At 32.0% G+C, this 25685-nt stretch overlaps 5 protein-coding genes across 6 annotated transcripts; 3 read left to right on the plus strand and 2 right to left on the minus strand.

The window, feature by feature from the left end:
* Positions 1-11875: 11875 nt before the first annotated feature.
* On the plus strand, positions 11876-12909 carry LOC101248367 (21 kDa protein). The gene has a single exon (XM_004234886.5). The coding sequence runs from the start codon at positions 12165-12167 to the stop codon at positions 12765-12767; it is 603 nt and encodes a 200-aa protein (XP_004234934.1). The 5' UTR covers positions 11876-12164; the 3' UTR covers positions 12768-12909.
* A 4507-nt stretch (positions 12910-17416) lies between these two features.
* On the plus strand, positions 17417-19415 carry LOC138347638 (uncharacterized). The gene is made up of 3 exons (XM_069295943.1): positions 17417-17988; positions 18177-18478; positions 18934-19415. Exons 1-3 carry the CDS (start codon positions 17417-17419, stop codon positions 19413-19415), a joined length of 1356 nt encoding a protein of 451 aa, XP_069152044.1.
* Positions 19416-19457: 42 nt separating this feature from the next.
* On the plus strand, positions 19458-20222 carry LOC138347639 (uncharacterized). Its single transcript, XM_069295944.1, has one exon. The coding sequence runs from the start codon at positions 19458-19460 to the stop codon at positions 20220-20222; it is 765 nt and encodes a 254-aa protein (XP_069152045.1).
* A 413-nt stretch (positions 20223-20635) lies between these two features.
* Positions 20636-25591, minus strand: LOC104646377 (uncharacterized). 2 transcript variants are annotated; one of them, XM_069295076.1, is made up of 7 exons: positions 25285-25591; positions 24113-24906; positions 23833-24027; positions 23340-23755; positions 22484-23139; positions 22325-22398; positions 20636-20865 (listed from the first exon to the last, which is right to left on the minus strand). In XM_069295076.1, the coding sequence occupies exons 4-5, from the start codon at positions 23340-23342 to the stop codon at positions 22498-22500; spliced, it is 645 nt and encodes a 214-aa protein (XP_069151177.1). In that variant the 5' UTR covers positions 23343-23755; positions 23833-24027; positions 24113-24906; positions 25285-25591; the 3' UTR covers positions 20636-20865; positions 22325-22398; positions 22484-22497. The 2 variants fall into 2 exon arrangements, with proteins under 2 accessions (XP_069151177.1, XP_025885724.2); XM_026029939.2 differs by lacking the exon at positions 24113-24906 and having other exon boundaries at positions 23833-23938; positions 25285-25577.
* On the minus strand, positions 23827-24703 carry LOC112941148 (serine/threonine-protein phosphatase 7 long form homolog). Its single transcript, XM_026030306.2, has 3 exons — positions 24227-24703; positions 24113-24163; positions 23827-24027 (listed from the first exon to the last, which is right to left on the minus strand). The coding sequence occupies exons 1-3, from the start codon at positions 24701-24703 to the stop codon at positions 23827-23829; spliced, it is 729 nt and encodes a 242-aa protein (XP_025886091.2).
* Positions 25592-25685: the final 94 nt, after the last annotated feature.

Raw genomic sequence — 25685 nt, forward strand, 5'->3', positions numbered from 1 at the left:
GAGACGACGGACCATCATGGGTACGACGGACCGTCGAGGGTGTCTCATTCCAAAACACTTGGGAATTCTGAAATTTAAGTGCTGAAATCGACTCTCTGAACTCTGTGACGGACCTGCAGGACGGACCGTCACAGGCACGACGAACCGTCGTGATCCGCCGTTTCAAAACACTTCAACTCTTGAGAATTTGGTACAGGAAACGATTCTCTGAACGTCGTGACGGAAGTGCAGGACGGACCGTCGTAGGTACGACGGGCCGTCACAGACTCCTTAAGGAAATCGAGTCTCTGACGAACCTGCATGACGGACCGTTGCAGGCGCGACGGGCCGTCACAGGTTGCGTAATCCCAATCAGAGTCGGATTTCTGGTTAAGTTTTAAAGGGGCGTTTTGGACTATTCCTGCTATGATTATATACTTCGTGGGTTTATATTAATAACTCAATTTCTTGGGGGATAAAAGAGGTAACCTTGAGTTAAATTGTGGGTTATTATTGTCATCTTTTACACTTAATTACATGTTAATTAGGGTAAAAGAAAGAGGGTTTGAATAAGAAAAAGAAAAGAGTAGAAAGAGAGAGAAGGAGAATCGATAGAGAGAGACGAACGAAGAGGAAAAACAAAAGCTTGGGAAATTTGCTTGCTTGATCACGAATCTTCGGTGGAGGTAGGTTATGGTTTCTCTTACGATATTCGTAGTAAACTCTTAATAGCGAATGATATGTTTTGATAATATTGTAAACCCTTCTATGTGCTTAATTGTATGCTTGCATGAATGTAATTATATAATTGTGATTATATAAGCATGATGAAGTTATTGAATCCCAAATCTTGAAAAACCCTAATCTCTTTGTTAATGATGATGCCTTGGTATAAAAGAAGGCTTGATGAACTAAAGTAATGAGATGATGATGTCTTAGTATAAAAGAAGGCTTGATGAACTAAAGTAATGAGATGATGATGTCTTGGTATAAGAGAAGGCTAGATGAATTAATAGAATGAGATTAGTGGATCGGGTGTCAGGAACCGACACATAGAATTAGTGGAACGGGTGTCACGAACCGACACATAGAATTAGTGGGACGGGTGTCACGAACCGACACATAGAATTAGTGGATCGGGTGTCACGAACTGACACATAGAATTAGTGGATCGGGTGTCACGAACCGACACATAGAATTAGTGGGACGGGTGTCACGAACCGACACATAGAATTAGTGGATCGGGTGTCACGAACCAACACATAGAATTAGTGGATCGGGTGTCACGAACTGACACATAGAATTAGTGGGACGGGTGTCACGAACCGACACATAGAATTAGTGGATCGGGTGTCACGAACCGACACATAGAATTAGTGGATCGGGTGTCACGAACCGACACATAGAATTAGTGGGACGGGTGTCACAAACCGACACATAGAATTAGTGGATCGGGTGTCACGAACCGACATATAGAATTAGTGGATCGGGTGTCACGAACCGACACATAGAATTAGTGGGACGGGTGTCACGAATCGACACATAGAATTAGTGGATCGGGTGTCACGAACCGACACGTAGACGTAGGGGATCGGAGTGTCACGTACCGACACAGGAGGACTAATGAATATGAGGGAATGGAGTGTCACGTACCGACACAAGAGAAATAAAGATAATGAATCTTGAAAGATGTTAATATACTCAATCTAATGAACATAATTCCCAAATGAGTATGGTATTAAGGCTTGAGTCCTCATGTGTGAACTTGACGGTAATTTATTATGACATAGTACTTGTTGTTGCTACATGTTGAGTATCATAGTTGATTTTATGATATTACTTGGTATATATTGATTTCTATTTTGAGTTGACCGATGATATCTATTCAGTACCCGTGTTTTGTACTGACCCCTACTTTTATGTTTTCTTCTTGTTTAATTGTGGAGTGCAGCAAACGTGCCGTCATCTTCGACTCAACAGTAACTCTAGTCAGTCTTCATTACTCCGGATATCAGGGTGAGCTAATGTTTCTAGCTTGGACTGGATCTTCCTCTTCATGTCTTGATGCCTTGAAGTTCCGGCATGGACTACCTTTTATGTATTTTTAGCTTCTTAGAAACTCTTAGATTTAGTAATTTGAAGTAGATGTTCTTGTGATGATGACTTCCAGATTTTGGGAAATAATAGTTATTGAATTGGTTTTTATTAATGAGTTTAAGTCTTCCGCATTACTTTATGTTGATAGTACATTGAAATGTTAAGGTTTAGATTTGGTTGGTTCGCTCACACAGAAGGGTAAGTGTGGGTGACAGTCGCGACCCAATTTGGATCGTGACAACTTTCTAGTTTATGCTTTTTATTAGAATTTTAATTTCAAAGACAATTATCATGAATATGTACTTTATGATTCACCCACCAATATAAAGTACTTAAATTTGATTATGCGAATGCAAGAGGGCTAATATATATAGTCGCCTTTTTTTTCTTTTCGAGGTTTCAAATTTTACGTTTCAAATGCAAAAATGTAATAGTTCATTTGCTATTTGTGCATTGAACTATTCTTTCCTCTTTTAATCCTAGTTAATTAATAAAATGGTATTTACTAATTTTTGATTTTATATATATATATATATATATATATATATTTATTTATTGTGAACTCCTTATCTATGTTTGAATATGTGCCACTTGAGTTGCGTGAGTGCATAGAAATCGAAAGCTGAATCGATTTTTTTTACTTTTGTTATTGATTAAATTTTGAAAGCAAAATCTTTGAAGTGTCAATATTTCGTTAGATTGTCGATTTTAGTATTCTGATATTTCTATGAAGTTGTTCTACTGATTTCCTTTTATTTTCAATAATCCAATTGAGCGCATGAAACTGATAAGTGTGCTTGGATGGTTGTTACATGTAGGGTTGTTCATGGTTATGGTTATAAAATTAAAATTGTATTGAAATTTGAATTAAATTAATTAAAAAAGCATATATTTGATTTGATTTGGTTATGTTTTAATTTTAAAATTTTGAAAAATTGACATTATTTGTTTTGATTTTATTAAATATTAATCGCAAAAATAATCAAATCGAAATGATAAGCTATATATATAATTTATAATTATTCGTAAATAAAATATAAGTATTTTGATAAATTTTAATTAAATTAAATCTTTAATTTTACTATTTTCTGAAGTCAACACTTAGGACCCGTTTGGTAGGAAGTATTAATCAAAATAATCCATGGATTAAAATATAGTCCAAACAAAAACATTGTTTGGTTACTTTATTTAACCTAATCCATGGATTACTAATACCTTTTACATGGTCTTATTTTATCCCTAGGAAAGGGAGGGATAGCTAATCCAAGGTTTAACAATCCTTGGATAAGACCCCTAATGACTAAATTTTCTCCAAATCTTTTTTCCTATTTTTTTTTTTTTTGTAATTCATGTTCTTTTTTAATTTATATGAGAATATTTATAATTGTTCATTTAATTCTCCAAATTTATTCCATGTAATTTGATGATTTCACAAACTAATATTTTTTTCTCCATGTTTGAGTTGTTATATTGGGTTGATTTTTTGTTTTTTTGTTTTTAAATGTAGTTCGTCAATTGACCATGTAAACTATTTTTTTTTAATTTTTAAAATAAGCTAAGCGTATTTGAACAATTTAAGTAGCCTTAAATTCATGTTAAGTTCAAGGTATATTTGACCAACAAAAAATTAGAAATATACCATGTGACATAACACACCTCAAAATTAATAATATTTTTGTATTTTTTTTAATATTTAACTTGACTAGTTAAATGAAACATAATCTCACAATAACTAAAGGGTATAATAGGAAATAAACTTTTTCTAAAGTTTTAAACCAAACATAAGACTAGGTAGGAAATAATGAACCAAACACTTGCTAAAAAATAATCCCTGCATTACTAAACTCTGCATTACTAATCCATGCATTAGTAATCCCTGCATTATGCATCTTTGTACCAAACGACCCCTTAATTTTTAGCCCAACTATTATAGCCTTAACTCTAAATCTCTCAATATTCATTACTTTAATGATTACACTTTCTTTCTTTATAAAATTTCCAAACGTAAGACTGAATAATTTAAAATTCAAGCTAAAGAAGATGATAATTGATTAATTTTGACTATGAAATAATGATTGTTATATTTTTTTAAAAAAAGTAATTTCTCAATATTTTAAGTTGTGATTTTATTGAAAAATCGGATATAATGTTGATATCTCTAGAATATTGACCTACTTTATGTTATTGACAATAATTTTTTTTTTGTTTATGAAACGTGATAAATTGGATGAATCAATTTGTTCATACAATAACTTATTGTGAATTATTCATGCACTAAGTGTTTGTATCTATCGAGATGTGTATGTCCTCAACAAACTTATTACTTTCGAATTGAAAAATATCGAAAAAAAGTTGACGATTTTTTTATTTGATTTGATTTAATTTTAAAAATTTAATAATCGATTTAAATTAATTAATTTTAATTTTAACTGTTAACCTATCTAAATCAAATCATGAACAACCCCTAATTATATTCATGATTTTATAAAGTATTTATTTTAATTTTGTGTTATATTGTTTTTTTTCTCAAAATATCTAATAGATCATATCATTGAAACAAGTTAGGTAAATGATATATAAAATACTATTATTAAATAATAACCAACATTAAAATAAGAAAAAAGAAAGAAAATCATTACTTTGAATAATTTTTTTTGGCTGTTACATAGCAGTGAATTAAAAGTATAATATTATAAATTTTAGTGACAATAAAAATGGACACTAAACAAGCACAACTAACTATTTTATTGGATTTAACAGCCATCTAAATTGCCGTAACCAATTGCCACTAGAACAAATATGTTCTAGTGGCACTTTAATTGTTTTTATCGGCTATAAAAATGGACGCTACATGAGAATAACTAACCTCTTAGGATTGGATTTAGCAGGCTTATGAATTGTCACATCAAATTGCCACCAAATCGAATGAGTTTTGGCAGCAAAAGAGCTTGGCTTTATCAACTTTTGTCCAAAAAGCCGCAAAAGCCTTTACCGACCCCTGATACAGCGACTAAAGTACATTAGCTAGTAATGGCTATAGCGGCCATAATTATAGCTACTAATACCTTTTTTAATTGCCGCTAAATCCCCTTTATGTTGTAATAGAATTTCATGTTGGTGTGATGCATGTTAGTAATTACTTCATTTTTATGCACGTATATATGCAAATATTGCATTATTGATCACACTAATCGTACATGAGTATGAATAAATAATTGTATGCAAAGGATCAACACTTGATTATATGATTATGAGAATGTACATTATGATTTTGATTATGGTATGTTGAATGGATCAAATGTTACATTCCAACACACTAACTTGTATCGGATGTCATGTTCTGGCGCATATATGGGATCGAATGTTAAGTCTGACACACTAACTTGGATCGAGTACCACGTAGTGGTACACTAAGAGTTTGGGTATGGGTTCCTTGAGATGACCATTGACTTGTTATATTGATGTATTTCGAGAATGTGGAATTATTCGTTCATATTGATAAGATGACTGATATAGCATATGTTCATTATATCTTTTTTTATTATGTTGTGAGTAATTGCATATGTTTCACTTATTGGGATAGCCGCGTGATCCTACCAGTGTACTGTGGTTGTGTACTGATATTATATTTGCTCTTTCTTTTTTAAGTACAGGGCATCTTCAAGCGGCTACTGACAAACCTCATTCAGAAGACCAATGATCAATCGAATTCAAGGGTGAGCCAGTTATTCCAGGCAGTCATAAGTTCTCGTTATGTTTAGTCTGTTACTATTCAGACTTAGACAATACTTTAGTTTTCCTTATGTTTAATTGAGTTATACCCATTTAATTTAGACTTATGGATTCTTGTTAGAGTTTTCATTTGGTACATTGACTTTCAGGTTCTACGGAATAATTTTCGCAATGTTTTGTTAGTCGTTGTTAGATCTTTTATAGTTTATGGAAACTCTATCTACTCTTGTATCTAAATTTGCTTTCGTATCTTTAAATTCCTAGTAATTGATTGAGTTGTGTAGTTCCTTGGTTAGCTAATTAGTATTAATGGTTCTTACGTTGGAATATTAAACTTGCTTTCGTATCTTTGTACTAATCCCAACAATAGTTATCTATTATTCAGGTCCGTGACAGAGTAAAGTGCAGAAAATGAATAACAAAAAGTAAATCAGGCACAAGAGTTTCATGTGAAAACCTCCTTGTTTAAGGGTGTAAAATCACGACCTGTCAAATATGACTTATCAAACGGCTTTCACTAATTTTCTCAAAGCAAAAATAAAAACCAGTTTACAACCACACTAGAGATTAACCTCCTAATCTCTAAACTAAAGTAATACAAATTACTTAATGAGCCTAACCAATAAATCTATTTCCCCTTAAACTAACCCTACTGATTAATATAGATTTTTTATCATAAGACACAAATTTACCCTTAACTATGTTCTTACAAGACTCAAACAGTTTTGAAACATCTCTAACAAGAGTGAAACGAATTCTACAAGTTAAGTTCGATCAAATACAAACATTCAAGAACAACAACACGTACGTAAAACACTTCTTCTATTGATCAAGTCCTTACTGTATGTGTTCTTGTGCTTGAGTTCTTACTTGAAGATGTCTTTTTCCTTTTAAGCTTGTGAGTTTTGTTTGCCAAATCTTGAGTTTGTGGTTTTTGAGAAGAGACTATATAAAAATCAACACAAACTCGACCTTAAGACAATCCTATTGGCTGAAAGTTTGCTGTTTAAAAAAGTTTTGCACCTATCATATCAGAGGTGACAACTTTTATGACAACTGTCTTATCACCATTTCATATAAGCAATCTTTTAAGGATCAAGTCTCGTGCAACATTCTTTGTGAGTTCTTGAATGACTTGCTAACTCTCTTGCTCTTCTGAATGAATAAATATAATATGTTAATTGTCATGTTGAAAATATTAACCATAAAGAGTTATTAACTGTTGGACAAACAACCTCGTCCATTTTGATTGGTTCAGTACGTTGGTGTCTCACCAACCAATGACATGATAACTGTATAGATGTACGCCATTATGCGTATAATGAAGAGAACTCTGTCAAGGATCGGATCCCAGCGTTCGTGAGCCACTGAAACATACAGTTTGGCTGCTCAGTATACTGCACTTTTCACCTACCATCTGACATGACAACTTTACAGTTGTACCCTATTTGAATCTGAATGAGAGCATTCTGCCAGGGACCAGATCCTTGCATTTGTGAGAATCATCAAACCACCTAGAATATAACAATTATTGACTTGAAAAACACCTTGAGAAAGAATACTAGAAATCATATTACTATATTATCCTTTGAATATATTAAATGTAATGATTTGAGAAATGTATCATGTATTGACTAATATTTAATACCAAAGATAAAATAGACACTAAAGGGTAAAGTATGTCTTGATTTTCCAAATTGGTCAAGTACTGTTGTACTACTATTTTTTGTAAAGTGTATAAGTAAATATGAATGGAGGGATCGAGTAAAAGATATACTCCCTCTGTTCCTAATTATTTGTTCAATTATTCTTTTTAACTTGTCTCTTTTAATTTTACTTGTCTATTTTGACAAATAAATAAAGAAAAAAATATCTTCACCTATTATACCCTCAATTAATTAATTTTAAAAAAGGTAAAACTTCTTTAACTTTTAATTCATCCACTTTATAATTAATTGGGATAAAATGATGAAATTGACTATGTCAATCATTGTTTTCTTATAGGTGTTTGAGAATAAAAAATGGACAAGTAATTAAGAACAAATATAGTATTTTGTAAAAAACTGATCTTGGTAATATCACAGACGATGTACTATATATGTGCTTAGGAGTTAAGGGAGACAAAATCAAACTCAATCTATCCAACCCATTTATGTTTGGATGTGTTATTGACTCACCCGTTCATAAGTTCAACCCATTTCAATCCCACCCATTAAGATCGTTTAGTTGATATGTAACCCAAAGCTCATTAGAAATATTGTTAAAATATTTTTTATTTTATTTTTTAATTTGATAAGTTAAATATAGCCATAATTTATTTATTTTTATAATTTATTAGATACTAAAATATTTTAAAAGACCAAGTTACCAATTAAGTTTAGTAAAATTTGGATTGGGTTGAATGTTCACCCGTTATGTAACCCATTACTCACCTATTTTAACTGAAGTAAATTTGGATTGAATTGAATTGAATCCTACCCAATTATTATTTTAACCCATTATGATTCATTTAAATTTGACTCAACCTGATCGATTGCACCCAATATGTGCTCTGTTTTTATGCCTTTTACTTCCTTATTAAACAGAAACATTCACTGAACCTAGTTCTTTTACAACAGCGACGCATATTAAAAGTTCACAAAATCTGATACAAAAGATGAAATTCTTGTCAAACACTTTATACGTGATATATATAGTAACCCCACTTGCCAATAATAATTTGAAATAATAGTCAAACTTTGGTCCCCAATAACAAACCCACACAAAATGATCAAATGGGTACCCTTTTTAATTCGTTTAATAGTTATCTTTACGGGCCCTATAGGCTATATATAGTTCTTCATTATTCGCAATGTATCAATAAAAGATCCGTGAATGTACTTTATAGTTGATACAGACCACTTTAGAGTTTAGATATTTTATTTCAAATACGTACACTTACGATATTTTATTTCGAATACATGACTTTAGTGTTTAGATATTTTGCACAACCAATTATTTAAACAAAAAAAAAAAATCATAGATATATAAGAAAAAGTGACCTTTGGATATTTCATGGTCTCCATTATAAATACATAGTGCTATAAAAGTAATTAATACATGTATTATCCAGGACCCATCTTTATTAAAGTTTTTAAATCTTATTAATACCATTAAATCAAATCCAAGTAGATACACGTCTTAAACTGCATTACGTACATAATATTTTTGTATTAAACACAAATTTAGTCGGCAAAAACGTTTATCCTAATATAATAACGAAACGTGTATATGCATTGGCTACTAATTAATTGTCTAATTTATTCGGTTTGAACTTTTTTTTTGAATACAAACAACATGATGATTCATGCAAATTAATTAGTGGACCTATACCACGAATTAATGGTCTTGAAACCCTACCACGTATTGGAAAAAAAACATGATTAAACATGTTATTTAGGAAAGTTCAAACTAAACATCAGGTCGATTAGTAATTTAGTTTTAACTAATGCTACCAAAGAGTCTGATAACACGTTCAAATCGCCTATATTTTAGTGATATTTTAATCACTCCAAAAATTTGAACTTCACTCCATAGAAATATGGGTATTCATAGATAAAATATGAATAAACTTAATGGATTATACCGATTGTCATGAAACATACTCTAGAACAGATTATCCTTGACAAAAAATATATACTAGAAAATTAACGTATCAATACAATTCTTAATTTCTCTTGATTCTTTTCTTTAAGAATTCTACAAGAACATCCCATCAACTTGGTTCATTGTAACTAATTCAGTAAATTTGAAACCTTATCTTAAAATCGGATTACATAGCTGCGAAAATTAATTTCTCATGATCCAATAATTCAAACTCCTCTTGCGTACGTAGTATGAATATCTTTACAACAAGTTGGAACTAAAATTAAATATATGAGGCGTGGTAAAAGTTCATAAATTCCTGTACAAAAGATGCACTTTTTAACAAACACTTGATATATACTCCCACTTGACACCAATAATTTGAAATAATAGAGAAACTTTGGTCCCCCAAAAACAAACTCACACAAACCGCTTAAGTTTGTTTAATAGTGGCCGACAGGGCTCTTCGATGGCGGGTGGTGTGTGTGCTTTTCATCAACTTTGATACTTTAGAATTCTTCTCCACTTTTTCCACTTTGTATCATGATCATTAACAATCGAAATATTGATGATGGATCTAAAATTTTTACTAAAAATATAATATTTAGTGATTTGAATTTAAAATTAATTGGAATTTCGTAAACAACATCTTTGGTTCAAGTCAAATTTCAAATGAAAGAAATCCAAAGATATTAACGATGAAACAATGATTTCAGTGATTTCGTTTTCTATTATTTCGTTATAGAAAATTCAGAATCTCTCTTTATATATATTGTAATATTGTTTTAGATGCCTAGATCTGCCAAACAACACAATCGTGTTAGTAACGGAGTTAGTAATTTGACGAACGATATGTAAATTAAATACACACTCATATTGACTAAATTTTACTTTTATACACCATATAATTTTCTAATGAAGGATGTACACCGAACTACCAGCCAAATGGTCTTAGCCCTTGAATATGATAGAGCTCTTCCACTGAGAGAGTTAAAACATAGATTGAAGCTGGGTGTACTTCAAAATTTTAAGCTTCGTCCACTTATGTATATTAAATCTAAAGTGAAGTATGTAATTAAACTATGTGCATATGGTTTTTCCTTATCGGCAATCAATAATGTTGATAATGGGGCCTCCTCCTTATATGCACATCACATGCGTTAAAGCTCAAGTTTGATCAGTGTACTTTCCCGATACAGACCACTTAAAGTTTAGATATTTTGTTTCAAAATACTGTTTAGATATTTTATATATATATATATATAACAGATAATAAAAAGGAGAAATTACATATTTAAGCAAATATATTAGTTAATTAGTCATCACAGTTATAATTTTAGTTAATTACTATCCATAACCAACATTAAGTGATAATTACATGAATTGGAGTTTTGAGTTTGTATAATTCACACGTTTGTATAATTCAGTAGTTGTATAATATATAATTTATATAACTATTTAAAGTTTAGATGTTTATGTTTGTTTGAATATGTTATTTTGATTTTATACAAAAATAACTAAATTATACAAACATACCCATGAATTATACATATTCACCAGCAAATTATATAAAGAAGCATCTTAAACGGCAGCTACAACCTACAATCCATAAATGTACAAGCTGTCTCTATAAAACATAACTAAATTTATTATATATTTGACTATTTGTGAAAGTTCCTCGGATAAAAAAAAAAGGATCGACCTTTGAATATCTCCTCTTATTATTAAGAAGCCCGTCGTGTTATAAAAGTAATTAATACATATATTATCCAGGATCCACACCTTTCACCAGCACTAAATATCTTCTTCCTTATTAGAGTATAGTTTAAGCCCCATTTTGTGACCATCAAATGTAGTGTATGCCTTTATAGTTTGGATTGACTTTAAAATTATCTTGTAAACTACAAGATAAAACTAATAAGTTAGGAAATATTCAACTTTAAGCATTTAGCCTATTTTGAGTATTTTGGACCTAAACTTAGAATTTGAAGGCATTTTTTTAAAAATCTTTTCCAAACATTATACGAAATAGAAAAAGATCTCAAAAGCCAATAACAGTCAAAATAAGTCAATCCAAACGTTCATTTTCTACTCCTTTTAACTTACTTTTATTTATTATTTATTTCTAAAATAGATTCCATTTTTACTTGTCACTTTGACATATCAAGAAAAAACAATTATCTTTTTCCATGTTTTATCCTCAACATTAAACACTATCTCCAAATCATTTTTCAAGACTTTATACTTAACATCATTTAATAGATATAGTTTGGTAAAATACCTATATCAATAATTGTTTTCTTAATGAATGTGTCAAGTCAAACAGTGACAAGTAAAAGTGAACTGTGGGAAGTGCTAAATCTGTTTAGGAAACACCATTGGATAGATGCTCAAGTACCTAATGATCTAAATTTAAATCAATGTAATCGGATTTAAAGTTTTCTCTAGCCAAATGAAAAATTGAGGTTCTAACTCTTCTTGAAGTTTGAGTAATATACAAATGATTATGCCTTTCTAATGTGCAAACACTTATTTTTCAACATTGCTTTAACTACGATATAGAAATAGAACTTGTTTTGTATACTATTAAATAGAACAGTACAAGTTCATCCCCACTCCCACGTGAGAGTTTTTGCTATAAATGCAGAACCCTTCATTCCCATTTTCATCACACTCAACTCAACTAGCTTTCATTAGTTATTGAGAAACAAAAAGGTTAGTGAAAGAGAGAAATGGAAGGTTGTTGTAATAACCATTACAATTTTCTCACTATCTTTCTTATTTTATTAGCCTTCACTACTTCAACTTCATCAACAAGGCCAGCAACCGGACATACAAACACAGAGTTCATACGAACATCATGTAAGTCAACAACTTATCCTAACCTATGTTTCAGTTCATTATCAAGCCGTTCAAGTGCTATTGGAGTTTCTCCACAACTTTTAGCACATGAATCTCTCTCCGTTAGCCTCGAAACAGCCCAATCAACATCCGCTATGATGTTGAAATTGTCACACAGTCAAGGCATGACGCCTAGAGAAGTAGGCGCCATGCAAGACTGTGTGGAGGAATTAAGTGACACAGTAAGTGAACTCAGAAAATCTTTAGGAGAAATGAAGCAATTGAGGGGAAGAGATTTTGACATGAAAATGAGTGATATTCAAACATGGGTAAGTGCTGCCTTAACCAACGAAGACACGTGTACGGAAGGATTCGCCGGAAAAGCGATGAACGGAAAAGTTAAGACAGCAATAAGGGGAAAGATTGTTGAAGTTGCACATATGACAAGCAATGCTCTGGCTTTGATCAACACCCTTGATGCCCTTCATGGCTAATTATATATATTTGCATGTGTTATATATTAAAATTAATCTTCTTTTAAAAAGTGTGTACTAGTTCATTGCTGTAATATAATAGATAAGATATCTTCTTTTGTGATGAATTTCTTATATGAAATTGTTCCTCCAATTTACTGAATGATACACGGTGCATCAAGAGTACTTTCTTTGAAGATATATTCCTCCCCATGTTTTACTTTATATGATTTAACTAGGATAACTTTCACATATAGCAAACAAAAAATTCATATTTGTATGCTATAACAAACTTTGCATAATTGCGCTCCATAGTATAACTGTATAATTTGCTATACATATACAATTGTATAATTCGCTGGCCTAAATTGTATAATTCGCTGGTCTATTTCGCTGCAATTGTATAATTTGTTTTGCATACAGTTGAATCGAATTAAAATGTATGTATATTGCATAATTATAAGTGTATAGCAAGAAGATATATGTTTTTCTCGCTTTATACAAAACAGAAACAAAGTTATACACTTCTGTGTATAAAGCGAAAGAGACGAGCGAGAATGGAAAGTGGCGAGCGAGATTTTTGGGAGAGAGACACTGGCAAATTTTAGCTAATGTTTTCTATGGAGCACAATTAAATCAAACCCTAGCTATTCCATTTAATTTAGGTTATTAGTTTGCTATTATATACGATTTTCCCGTTTAATTACCTCTAATTCATTTCAATTTTAATATTTTAGTGTGACTAGGGGTGTAATTTGAGATAATAGGAAAAAACTTTTGTGTTATGTGATTGTTAAAATAAAGTCTTATAATAGAAAACAAATCAGGTAAAATATTGAAATTAAACAATTATCATCATTATATTTATAGTATAAATTTTATACTACAAAAATTATAATTTTCTAACTTAAATATTTTAAATTATTATAATACTCTCAACTAAAAACACTTAATGAAGCATATTTTCTACAATTTATATTCATATTTATTTATATATTATATTAAAAGTAGATATCTGTTCACATCGAAAAATTGTGATTTTTTCAAATAATTATGATTTTTCCAAAGAGTTGTAACTTCTTTGAGGAGTTGACCTTTCCAATGAGTTGTGAGTTGTGATTTTCCAATGAGTTGTGTTGCGACTTTATTGAAGCGTTATGACTTTTTTGATGAGTTGTGATTTTTTTATGAGTTGTGACTTTTTTGATAGAATTGTAATTTTCATAATAAGGACAATAAGCACATATTAATAAACCATTTATTGGCCATAAATAACAAAGTTTAATTTCCTCTTGTTTTAGAGCTTGTTTGGCTCAGCTTAAAAGCTGGTCAAACTGACTTAAAAGCTGTTTTTTGACTTATTTAACTGTTTGGCAATACTCAAAATAGCTTATTTTAAGTTTAAAAAAAACTTATTTTAAGCCAAAAGTTAAAAGCTGGGGTAGGGGTGCTTTTTTTTTTTTTAGCTTATAAGCTGTTTTAAGTTGACCACATTTTTATGTTTTTTCCCTTAATATTTTTATACAATCTTCAAATTACCCATATAACCCTAACATCTCTTTCTTCTATTTTTCCCTTTTCACGTTTGGCATAACAACTTCAGCACTTTTATCCAAACGCATAACTGCTTATTTTAAAAATAAGTTTCAGCACTTTCAAAAGTACTTTTTTAAAGCTGCTTTTATTAAGCCCATCCAAACGGGCCCTTAGACTATAAATTTTTTAAGTTTTCTATACTTCTTACAAAAAGGCAAGTGTAATTTATAGTCGTTAAGTGAATTCTTGTTTTAGACTATAAAATTTTTAAGTTTTCTATACTTTTTCTTCTTACAAAAAAGCAAGTGTAATTTATAGTCGTTAAGTGAGTTCGAAATTTAACAAAATTTAAAATACTACTATTCTTGACATACAAAATGGCATGTCATCAAATAAATTTTCATTTGGTAAGAGAATGAATTATCAGAATAACTATAATTTAGGTATATACCTAATTACAACATAGATGCAACACACATAATCATTGCTTTATAAACTAATTATACCTATAAATGGTTGCTAATTAAAGAATAAGTAAGAAAAATAGAACCTGAATTTGTCACTTTCTCTTAATCATTTCTTTGACGTGGCCCTTTTTTGACATATAGTATTTTGAGGATAAAATGAGTGTTTATACCAATAGTAATAGGAATAATATTAGGAGTGTCAACCCTGAATTGAGCTTTGTAGTGGGCGGTGTTTTACATCATATATATATATTTGAGGAACATCATTTTAACAGAATGGTGAGATATATATAAGAAACATAGGAAGAATTGTGAAATGTTTAACGACGTAAGAACTGCAAACAGGTTTGGGGCTTACCTCTATGTAGAATTTTTAACCTAAATAATTTGTTATCTGACCTAAGGAATAGGGCCACATCCAGGCATGAGTCAATCGCTAACTTGCTATTTAATATTTAGGCACATGGACAGTCATCTTTCAATAGGGCCCTTGAGAGTTGCATTAGTGCTTTGCCCCAACAGACTTTGTTTGCATGTGTGGTACTATTAGATCACATGTTGTCGAATAGCATTTGTTAATTATAGTAACTGTGCCGTGTGTATCTAACTAGTAAGCACCATTTCGGGTTTGTTTTGTAAATATTTTTCTGAAAAATCAGGGATTCTTTTATTTATTTTCTTGTGTTTGATACGCAAACAAAATATATATGCACATACACAATGAGCTTGCAAAGCAAGGGAAGGTTTAAATGCAGTTGCTTTTTATATCAAGCAGAAATGAATCAGTCATTTTGACAAAGAGCTACTTTTCCTCATGAATAGCCTTTCAAACTGAAAAGCAATGTGGTCTCTGAAAAAAAAACAAGTCATGATCTTTCTAATTGTGTTGGTGATTTCTGGCAAACTTGTTAATTGGGATAAAAGTTATTTCTTAAATGCTCCTAAAACATCTGCTTACAAGACCAATAGAATTAGAAATTGTACTGGTATTATGGAACAAGTCCTCTTTTCCTTTACTTATCTTGGATGTCTCCTGTATGTTGGTAGAAAAAGACTGCACCTTTTGATCATATGGTTAGTAAAGTGGTTTAGAGGCTTCCATAGTTGGCATGGCAAGTTACTATCCTATTATGGCAACATTGTGCTAATTAAGAGTGCTCTTCAATCTCTTCGCATATATACTTCATCTTTGGAGAAGACATATAGGAAGAAATCACCTAGAATTTTCGTCGACCTCAAGGTTCTCAACCCATTTCATTGAGCACTAGGTCACACTTTTGGATGCCTCGGTGGTCAACTTTTGTCAAAAATAAATATATTGTAAAAATAGATCTCACTTGATCAATAGACAATGGTATTCATAATTCCATGGCCGGACGCATATGGTTCAAGTAAGGTAAAAGCAGAGGTTCACATGAATCAGCAAATCAACTCAGTTACTTACAAATCTTTGGCGGGCAATTGGTTTCGTAAGGGTCAACTTGCTCATCTGGTTCCTAACGGGATCACAAGCTCTATCTGCTAAAGAATTCATCCTTAATGGAACACAGAATCTGGCTAAATTAAGCATAGACCATATCCCATTTAGATATTTAACAGACGCTTGGTGGCAAGAAAGAACTATAAATGATGTGCATAAATTAATCCCTCATATTACTCCTATAAATTATTATATGTTGGAAAAAAAAAAAGAAATTAACTTTCTATCTGTTCAGCAGCTTCTCTAGTTGAGGAACCACTAAATGGGCTTTTGGTTTTGTATCTGTAGCTTCAATTATAATGTTTAAGGAAGAATATGTTAGGTAATGTGTACATTAACTACACAAATTTGGCAGAATAATATGCTTAAAGTTACCAGAAAAACAGAGCTCAAAGTTGGATGTGAGCGTGAAAATAGATAATTTTATGAAAAAGTTGGTAAAAAATTATGTCTTACTAAGTAGAAGTTTTGACCAAAATGAGCTATTTTTAAAACCAATTCATTAAAATAATACGTTTTAAAGTTTTTTCACAAAACTAGTATAAACGTACTTTATGGTAACGTTTTAGGATATTTTCATTATAAATATTCAACGGACAAAAAGTTAACGGATTATCGACGTTAAACGCATAAACATAACTATGAGTAACGTTTTAGGTGTAAAACGTTACTCAAGAGTACGTTTTTGGAGAATCCAATCACGGGCCACTGACTCCAATCCTGCAAAAGCGGAGTAAAATCATTCAACTGTAAAACGTTACTATGAGTAACGTTTTACACTTAAAATGTTACTTTGAGTCCCGTTTCTTAAGAATCCAATCACGGGCCTTCGACTTCTGCAAATTTAGAATATTTAGCTATAAAACGTTACTCAGAGTCACGTTTTACCTTAAAAACGTTGCTGTCAATTACAACACTCTATTAAAGTTATATTCCTCCATTTTTCAAACTGACCGAAGTGACTATAAATAAATGTTGTTGTAATATTTTGCATGTTCAAATACAATTCAGCTTAATTTTTTCTTGTGTGGTCCATTTTAAAAATAATATTCACAAAATTTCATCAGGTATGAATTAAATAAGTGAAGTTTATCCTTTGTTATGTTCTTATTATAGCTTTAAAATTATCTTTCTAATTTAATAATATTGTTTTAAAAAAATATTTTATCTTTATGTGTAGGATTAAGATGACGAGCTTTGAACATAATGTGATGGTTGCTTTGTATTGGGGTGGAGAAATAATTGCAGATATGAACAGATTTAGGTATACTGAATGTGCTAGAACGATTATTAGCATGTCGACTTCAACTACCTATGTTGAATTGGTTGGATTGTTGCATGAGAAAATGGGAACATATAGTGAAAATATTCATATGGATATTTCTGGAAAATATCCATGTTCAATTCAAGGTAACAATACAAGGTTCATTGAGTTTAAAATTGAGAATGACCAATCTTTGTTACAATTTCTTTTCATACCTCAAAAATTTGCGGATAAGATTGACATAAATGTTTTGGAGATGTATGTAAAGACTGTATCGACAGATCAAAATGTTGCATTTCAAGTTAGTGGTCATTATGATTATCACATGAATTTGTTGGCTCAAAATTATGACCTTACCATGATCAATCAACCTCATGTTGTAGAACCGATTGTTCAACCACCATTTCAACAATTGTTGATGCATGATCATCAATTTGGTGAAGGCTCAAGTAGTCAAATGCATATTGATAATAGTCACATGGAATATGAGGCTAGGTAAACAACAAATCTTTATTTTATTAAATTTTAGTCTAACAATTTAATAAGATAATTTTTATTGTCAGTATACACAAATTATCTCTTATAAATAGAAGAAATAATATTTTAGAGTATTTATTATCGCTTTTAAAACAAGCTTGTATATTTATAATTTTGCTAGAATTTGACTAATATTTTTTTTACAGAGATATTGATATCAACGTTGATCTATATAATGATGTAAATGCTGAAATTAGTGATGAAAGTTCGGAGGAAGATGAACCTCCGAAAGATGGTGATGAAAGTGAACCTGATGAAGATATCGATGATATTAGAGATTTTTCTCAAAATGGTGTAAATCTTCATAATCATGATCAGGGTGTGTCTCATGACATACCTTATTTCAGGACATTAGAGAATGAGGAAGACATTTTCATGTCTACATGTGAATCTGAGATGGAATGTTGTTCAGTTTGGTCTGAGCAAGCAAAAAAAGATTTAAAAAAAGGTATGCTTTTTAGTAGTAAAGAAAAGTTGAAAATGACTGTAACGATTTGGAGTTTGCACAAAAATAAGGAGTTCAAGGTGGTAACATCTACCAAAAGTCTATGGGTTGTGAGATGTAAGTTTTATAATTTATTGGGTTGCATGTGGTTTCTTCGAGGACGACAAGTTGGAGAAAAATTTTGAAAGATCGGAAAATATGTTGAAAACCATAGATGTGAGACTGAGGGGCTTTCTAGTGGTCACGCCAACCTAAATACCAATTTGATTGCATCACTACTTCTAAATCAAATTAGAAAAAATCCTAAGTTCTTGATGGTAGATGTCATTTCAAAGGTTCATAAAAATTTTGGTCACCAAGTGACATATAGAAAAGCATGGATTGGACGCAACGCGCGTTTGAATTGGTGTATGGTGACTTTAAGAAATCATTTAGTGAACTACCTAAATTTTTTGCAGCTTTTCAACACTTTAACCATCAAACAATTGTGGAATGGAAACACGAAGAGTCTATGAGTTCATCGGAGGTAAAAACTTTTAAATTTGTATTTTGGGCTTTCAAGCCATGCATTGATGGATTCCAAACATGTCGCCCAGTTATTTCAGTAGATGGAACTCATATTTATGGAAAATATGAGATCAAATTATTAATTGTTGTTGGAATTGATGGAAATGATAACATTCTCCCTTTAGCGTTTGCTATTGTAGACAAAGAATCAAAAGAGGCATGGAAATGGTTTTTTAGAAATTTGAGTGCACATGTGATGAAAAGTAGACAAAATGTATGTGTTATATCTGATAGGGCAAAAGGAATCTTGACTAGTTTGCAGGAGTTGCGGCGATTTCAAGAGCCTCGAGTCTTTCATCGATTTTGCATAAGACATCTTAAGAGCAACTTTCAATCTAAATTTCCAAATAAGGACCTCAGCAGATTGATGTAGAGGGCTGCTTCAGCCCATCAAGTAAGGAAGTTTGAGTCCATGATGTGGCAAATTAAAGAAGAAAATATCGAAGCACATGCATACCTCATGGAAATTCCCTTGGATAAATGGACTGTTAGCCATGATGATGGAAAAAGATGGGGAGTGCTGACGACAAATCTTTCAGAGTCATTCAATGGAGTGTTGAAAAGAGCACGAGGTTTTCCTGTCACTTCTATGATTAGACTTTCATTGGAGCAAACTATTGAATGGTATACCCGTAGGTCTCAAATAGCACACCAACTTGCAGAGCAAAATGAATTATGGACCGGTAGGTTCAAAATAAAGTGGGAGAAGAATTATGAAAGTTTAAAGAGGCACTTTGTTTTTGATTGGAATATACCCACAGGAGTATACGAGGTTAGATCTATACAAGTTGATGGTACTGGTGGTAATCCTCATTGTGTTTCACTAAATGAAAGAAAATGTGATTGTGGAAAATGGGTTAATCTGCACTTCCCGTGTTCACATGTCATGAAGGTAACTGATAGAATGGGAGGGCTAGCTAGAAATTTTGTTAGCGAGCATTTCACAATAGAGAATTATGTTGCAACATATTCTGGGTCATTCTCACCAATTGGTCATGAGTCATATTGGCCATCTCCAAGTTTTACAATGAGAAGTAATGAATTCTATCGTCGTCCTAATCGGCCAAGGACAACTAGAATACATAATGAAATGGATCGTAGTTCTACAGTGTATGAGCGAGCTTGTGGATTATGCAGGCAGACAGGACATGATAAGCGTAAATGTCCCAATTGTAATTAAATTTAAGTGAATAATTGTGGGTCAATGTCTAATGGTGTTAATTTTCTTTATGTTATCTAATGTAATATGAATTTTTCTAGATTGCTAATAAAGAAAAATTATTAATGTTAATTTCCAAATTTCCATTTATATTAATTTCCTTTCAATTATTAGTGCATAAATTTATCTACTACATAAGCTTAAATCTTAGAGGAAAAAACTAACTTAACTTAGAAATTCTCAGATTACTAACTTAGAATCTGCAGCTGAACAAAATTTCATATTTGTTGCCAACCTTGGTGATTCCCAAGCTTCCAACCTTGGTGATTCCCGAACAAAATTTCATATTTCAATTATTAGTGCATAAAGTTATCTATCACTTTTCACAAACTTGAAGTTACATTAAGGAATAGTTGAAAAACACAAACTAAATAGAAAATAATATAAACATTCATGTATTCATAGAACATGTTGCTTTACAAAATAATGACTAGTAGTTTCATTCTTCACAAAGAATCTCTACTACTAAATAGAAAATAATATAAACATTCATGTATTCATAAAACATGTTGCTTTACAAAATAATGACTAGTAGCTTCATTCTTCACAAAAAATCTCTACTATTCACCAAGGGTTATCCAGAATATCAACAAGCTGCATCAACCTAAGAAAAAATGATTAAGAAAACTTTGATGAGTTACATGCACCAAGAATCTCAATCTATACTGAAAGCACAAACTCAGTGGCACAAGCTAGCACGTCAAGTTTCATTATTTTTATATATTTTCAGAATTTACAGATGTTCATTTGGCTGCCCAAATAACTTTTGCTACTCTTTGTCGTGTCATCAAAGAATCTAAACATCTTACAAGAAAGTGGGGAGATCTTCATCTGTTAACTACTTGTTAGACATGAGAATTCAATATTTTTAGACATGGGAATTATATGTGAATAACCACATGAGAGATTTGTGCAATGTTTTGATAACAAAGAGCAAACTGCAAATCCCAAATGAAATAATAAAGAAAGATATAGTAATAGTGAATTTATAATGCAGTTCCTAGAACTATCCTAGAGGATAAGAACATCCGAAGCAATTAGCAGATAACAACCATGTCTAAAAATATTGAATTCCCATATCCAAAATTTACTTAAAACAATTTTCCAATATCTATCGAGAGATGAAACAACACAAACATTAAATTAACTCGGAACAATTGAAGCATTTCAGATTCGGAACAACTCTGTTTTACCAAAACATGGAAGAAACAATTGAAGTATTTCAGTTTTGGAACAACTCTGTTTTTCACAAGTTCATTATCAAAATGAAAGGTAGTTATCATTCGATCAGTTAAACATACTGTAATCTCAAACATGAGATGGTCCTTTAAATCCCACATTCTTTCCTACTCACTTAATATAAGATTAGCAACACTAAGCCTCCTGACTATTTTGTATCACTTATATGGGTCATTTACTTCCATTACTATTAGTACCAGTATCAAAAATTCTATTTCTTGGCATTTTTTCGATTAGGCAACCTGTGAACATTTATTTTTATACAAGCTACCTTCCAAACTAAAAAAAGGACTGATTCCAAAAGGTTGTAGGTCTTCTAAGTCAATTTCTCTCCATGAAATATTACATCCACCTCGTCCCTTTTAGTGTCTTCGAACACCATAATATCAGCACCTACAAATTGGTGCACTTGGAGGTCTATATATGATATGTCCAAACCATTCTACGCATGTGATTTGCACCCTTTTTAACCATTTGATAATTTTCAGTACTCTATATCTTAATATCAACATTTCTAATATTCTAACTTTTTGAGCAAATTTATTTCACTCAACTGTTTTTCTAATTCAGATTTCAATATTTTTTTTCGTTCTCCTTTTGTCCAACCATCTAGCAGAGCAACATGGAAAATTTAAAAAAAAAGAAGAGTTTTCAGAGCAACCATCCAACAGAGCAACTTTAAGGTACTAAATCAAAGAAGAAGTAGATCTCAAGCAATCCCAACACAGACTCTTCATCACAATACAATTTTCAACTAAGAAAATATCATACCCAATTTTACCTAAGACTGACAAAGAAGAAGAAGGAGTACCAAATTTGGATACCTGAAACCTCTCAATTACAGTTCTTTGTTTCTCGTTGCTTTTTTTTTTGCCATGCTGGTAAAGATAGTGACTCCCTGACAAACAAGAATAATTTTCAGTTGTTCGACTAAACAAAGGAGTATTTATGTCAAAAAAATAAAATAAAGATGTTAATAGTACCAGTCCCACAACGCTTAAGGAAAAATCCTACGCTTCTCCTTCACTGATGGTTCACCACATTCGTTTGCATTCTCCACTTCATCGTTGGAGTCCTCTAAATGATTAACAACACCAGGGGTCTCAATGGATATTGGCAGCCCAGGTGATGAATTAAAGTTGGGGGCATTCTCAAAATCTTGAGGTCGAGAACCACCAAATACATTCTCAAGTGATGAAAGACTAGAATTCCTTAATATTTGTGATGCCATGTATGGAACAATATCAGTATTTGTTGGTTGATATGTCATACCTGATGCCCCGGGAGTGAATTCTTGAGTTTGGCCCCTTGAAATGGAACCAAAATCACAAGTTGTGTGATCATCTTCGGAGACTAATATATCCATTTCAATTGGCGCTCGTCCTTTCTCAACAGCACGAGCCCTCCTACCGGCAACACCACCTTTTCCTCGCCTACGAACCGGATGATGTAAATGATCATCATATACCTCATCTCTTCTATAATCGGCTTGTACATTAATCCTAGCAGCCTCGTGGACATATGTCAAGCACTTTTCTCCTTCATTTCGGACCATTGCACGAAATATGTATAAATCCTCCATTGATGGCTGATCACCAAGGGCTTTTGCTCTATCAATCGTGGAATGAATATGACGCACCTACACAAAGATCAAATTTTTTTCTTACAAACATTTTCCATTCTTTTTTCTAACAGATGCTCAAACAAAGATCAATAAAGCACTTATTTTATATTTTGTAAGAAAAAACATAGGTAACAATTTTCCAAGTCACAATTTTTGAGAAGAAGCAATATTATCCTCAAAAGATAAATCACAAACACACTAAATATAATGCATACCATTGTTTCATATGCCGTTGAATTGGCACATAACCTTCTTGTTGTTGAGGACGCTGAGTAGGATTACCAATAACAAGACGAGTAATGCGTCTAAACCAAATAAGGTAAGGGTCGTCATATCGAAGTGGTTCACGATTGACCGGAGCATCACAAACATATTGAAGTCGTTGGTTCCAAAGAGGCAACCATTGTGCATGCTCCAACTTCCAATTTGTATTTGGTCTTCCCCTTCGATCATGGTGAAAATGTGTGGCGTCAAATAGATTTGGAGTTGGTATCGTTTGGTTTAGTCCAAATTTTCTCATAACTCGATCAGGCAAGTGAACTTCAACGATATCCCAACAAAAAATTGGAGCTCTTACACGCCATATAGGAAGACTCTCAATTAAGTCATCCGAATATGGTTCCCAAATACACTACATAAAGAAAAATACATGAGTTTCAACTACAATATATACATAATTTTTTAAAGAAAAACAGTATAACATCATACCTGATCCTCTGTCATGGAATCAAATGCATCCCTAAAAACTTTCAACACATGCTTAGTGGTATCAATCCAACTAAAATGTGCAAACCATCTAGTAGCACGTGGACCCCTAGGTAAACAAGCAAGAAAATTATTTTCGATGTCTCTTTGTGCTATTATCTGAGGTCTGAGGACAGTAACTCTCTCCCATGCCCAAATCTAAACATAATATATAAATATATAATTATGATATTATAAACTAGAAGAAATATTTATAAAGAATTGATGTAATTATTATGTATACCTGAAGCAGTGGTAGAAAGTCAGCTATCTCATTTTGGTTACTCTGTGAGGCCTTACAGAGAAAGCGATACAAGCACGCTTAGGTCGCACTACCCCAACTATAAGAGCTAACTACATTGAGATCCTCGAGCATAGGAAGGTACATAAGATTTAGATAGTTGCCAGATGTATCTGCCATCATCATATCAGCAATCATCCAAAACATGTAACATCTAGCCATTTGATCGATCATTTCTTGTGTTGTCAAGTCAGGTAATTGTAGTTGCTCGAGCATATGCGCATTAAGTGCAGTTACCTTGAGGCTACTACGGTTGAAGTCTTGAGGACGTGGAATAAAACCTAACAATCTTTGACAAATATTTTGCCAATCCCCTATGGTCCTTATCGACTCATCACCAACTACTGGATCACCATTCACAGGTAATCCATACAACACTTCTACATCTTGCAAGGTGATTGTCGCCTCACCCGTTCTAAAGTGAAATGTGTGAGTCTCGGGACGCCATCTCTCTACTAGTGAAGTGATCAAGCTACGATCAACAGAAGGTCGATTTGATCTATAAACACCATATAGTCCTGATAATTCAATCATTTCTAAGACTCGGATGAATATAATATTTCTTTACGAGGTCCCAAAATTTTTCATCACACCTCCTCGTATTTTAAATCATATTAACACTTTCATTCCATATATCCCATGACCTATGGGTAAGTTGTTGAGTTAGTACCGATGGTTCAAGTGGACCGGGATCCAATCGATATGCACTATAACCAGTCATATATGTATCTATTAAACTGAAAATTTCATATGAAAGTATATTAATTATAATTGTTAGTCCAAAATATAACAACCAAATCAAAGTAATGTACTATCACCAAATGTTTTATTAAAATATTGAAAAATAAACTCAATTTTAGTAGAAGCGCATATGCAGGTCAACCAAATATAGTCTTCCCTTCCATTTTCATGTGAACATTTTTTTCTTTGTTTTTCTTTTCATTGTTTCTCTTTTCATCAACAAGATGCATGAATTCAAAATAAAAACAGAACATGCATATTAGAATTTCTTGAGTGATATTATTCTATATAACCAAAACAATATAAATACGAGAAGATCGAAATTCTAAAATTCAAGCATTCCATCTACTAGTTTGTAAGGGAAAAAAACATACCTCAAGGCTTTAACACAGGAAATTAACTTGATTCCAAGCTTTCCAGAAGATTGATAGCCGTAATTTTTCGTGAAACTCGATATAACAAGAAATCCCCAAAATTGATTTGGAAAAACTACAGCTACCGTTTATCCAAGAAATGAGGTTTTTATCCATTCATTATCTTCCTGTGTTTTTGTTCTTTAACGCCTCCTCTTCGTCCAAACCGATCGAAAATGGAATTTTTGGAAGTTTAGAATGAGGCGGCTGCCATTTTTTTTAGGGTGAAAGGGGTTGAAAACTTGAAAGGGGTGAAAGGGGTGAAGGGGTACCAAATAACATTATTAAAGGTAATAAATGAATAGTGACATCGTTCAGTGAAAGGGGTGGGGCTCACGTTTTAATATAAAATCGTTACTGCC

The sequence above is a fragment of the Solanum lycopersicum genome, chromosome 3, assembly GCF_036512215.1.
Source record: "Solanum lycopersicum chromosome 3, SLM_r2.1".
In the NCBI taxonomy this organism is placed as follows: domain Eukaryota; kingdom Viridiplantae; phylum Streptophyta; class Magnoliopsida; order Solanales; family Solanaceae; genus Solanum; species Solanum lycopersicum.

Coding starts and splice junctions, on each gene's coding strand:
- LOC138347638 (XM_069295943.1), top strand. CDS start 17,417: ATGACGAGCTTTGAACATAATGTGATGGTTGCTTTGTATTGGGGTGGA. Junction 17,989..18,176: donor CACATGGAATATGAGGCTAG/GTAAACAACAAA, acceptor TTTTTTTTACAG/AGATATTGATATCAACGTTG. Junction 18,479..18,933: donor AAAAAAAGATTTAAAAAAAG/GTATGCTTTTTA, acceptor AATTTTTTGCAG/CTTTTCAACACTTTAACCAT.
- LOC101248367 (XM_004234886.5), top strand. CDS start 12,165: ATGGAAGGTTGTTGTAATAACCATTACAATTTTCTCACTATCTTTCTT.
- LOC138347639 (XM_069295944.1), top strand. CDS start 19,458: ATGTGGCAAATTAAAGAAGAAAATATCGAAGCACATGCATACCTCATG.
- LOC112941148 (XM_026030306.2), bottom strand. CDS start 24,703: ATGATTGAATTATCAGGACTATATGGTGTTTATAGATCAAATCGACCT. Junction 24,164..24,226: donor CTATGCTCGAGGATCTCAAT/GTAGTTAGCTCT, acceptor TTTCTCTGTAAG/GCCTCACAGAGTAACCAAAA. Junction 24,028..24,112: donor ACTTTCTACCACTGCTTCAG/GTATACATAATA, acceptor TATTATGTTTAG/ATTTGGGCATGGGAGAGAGT.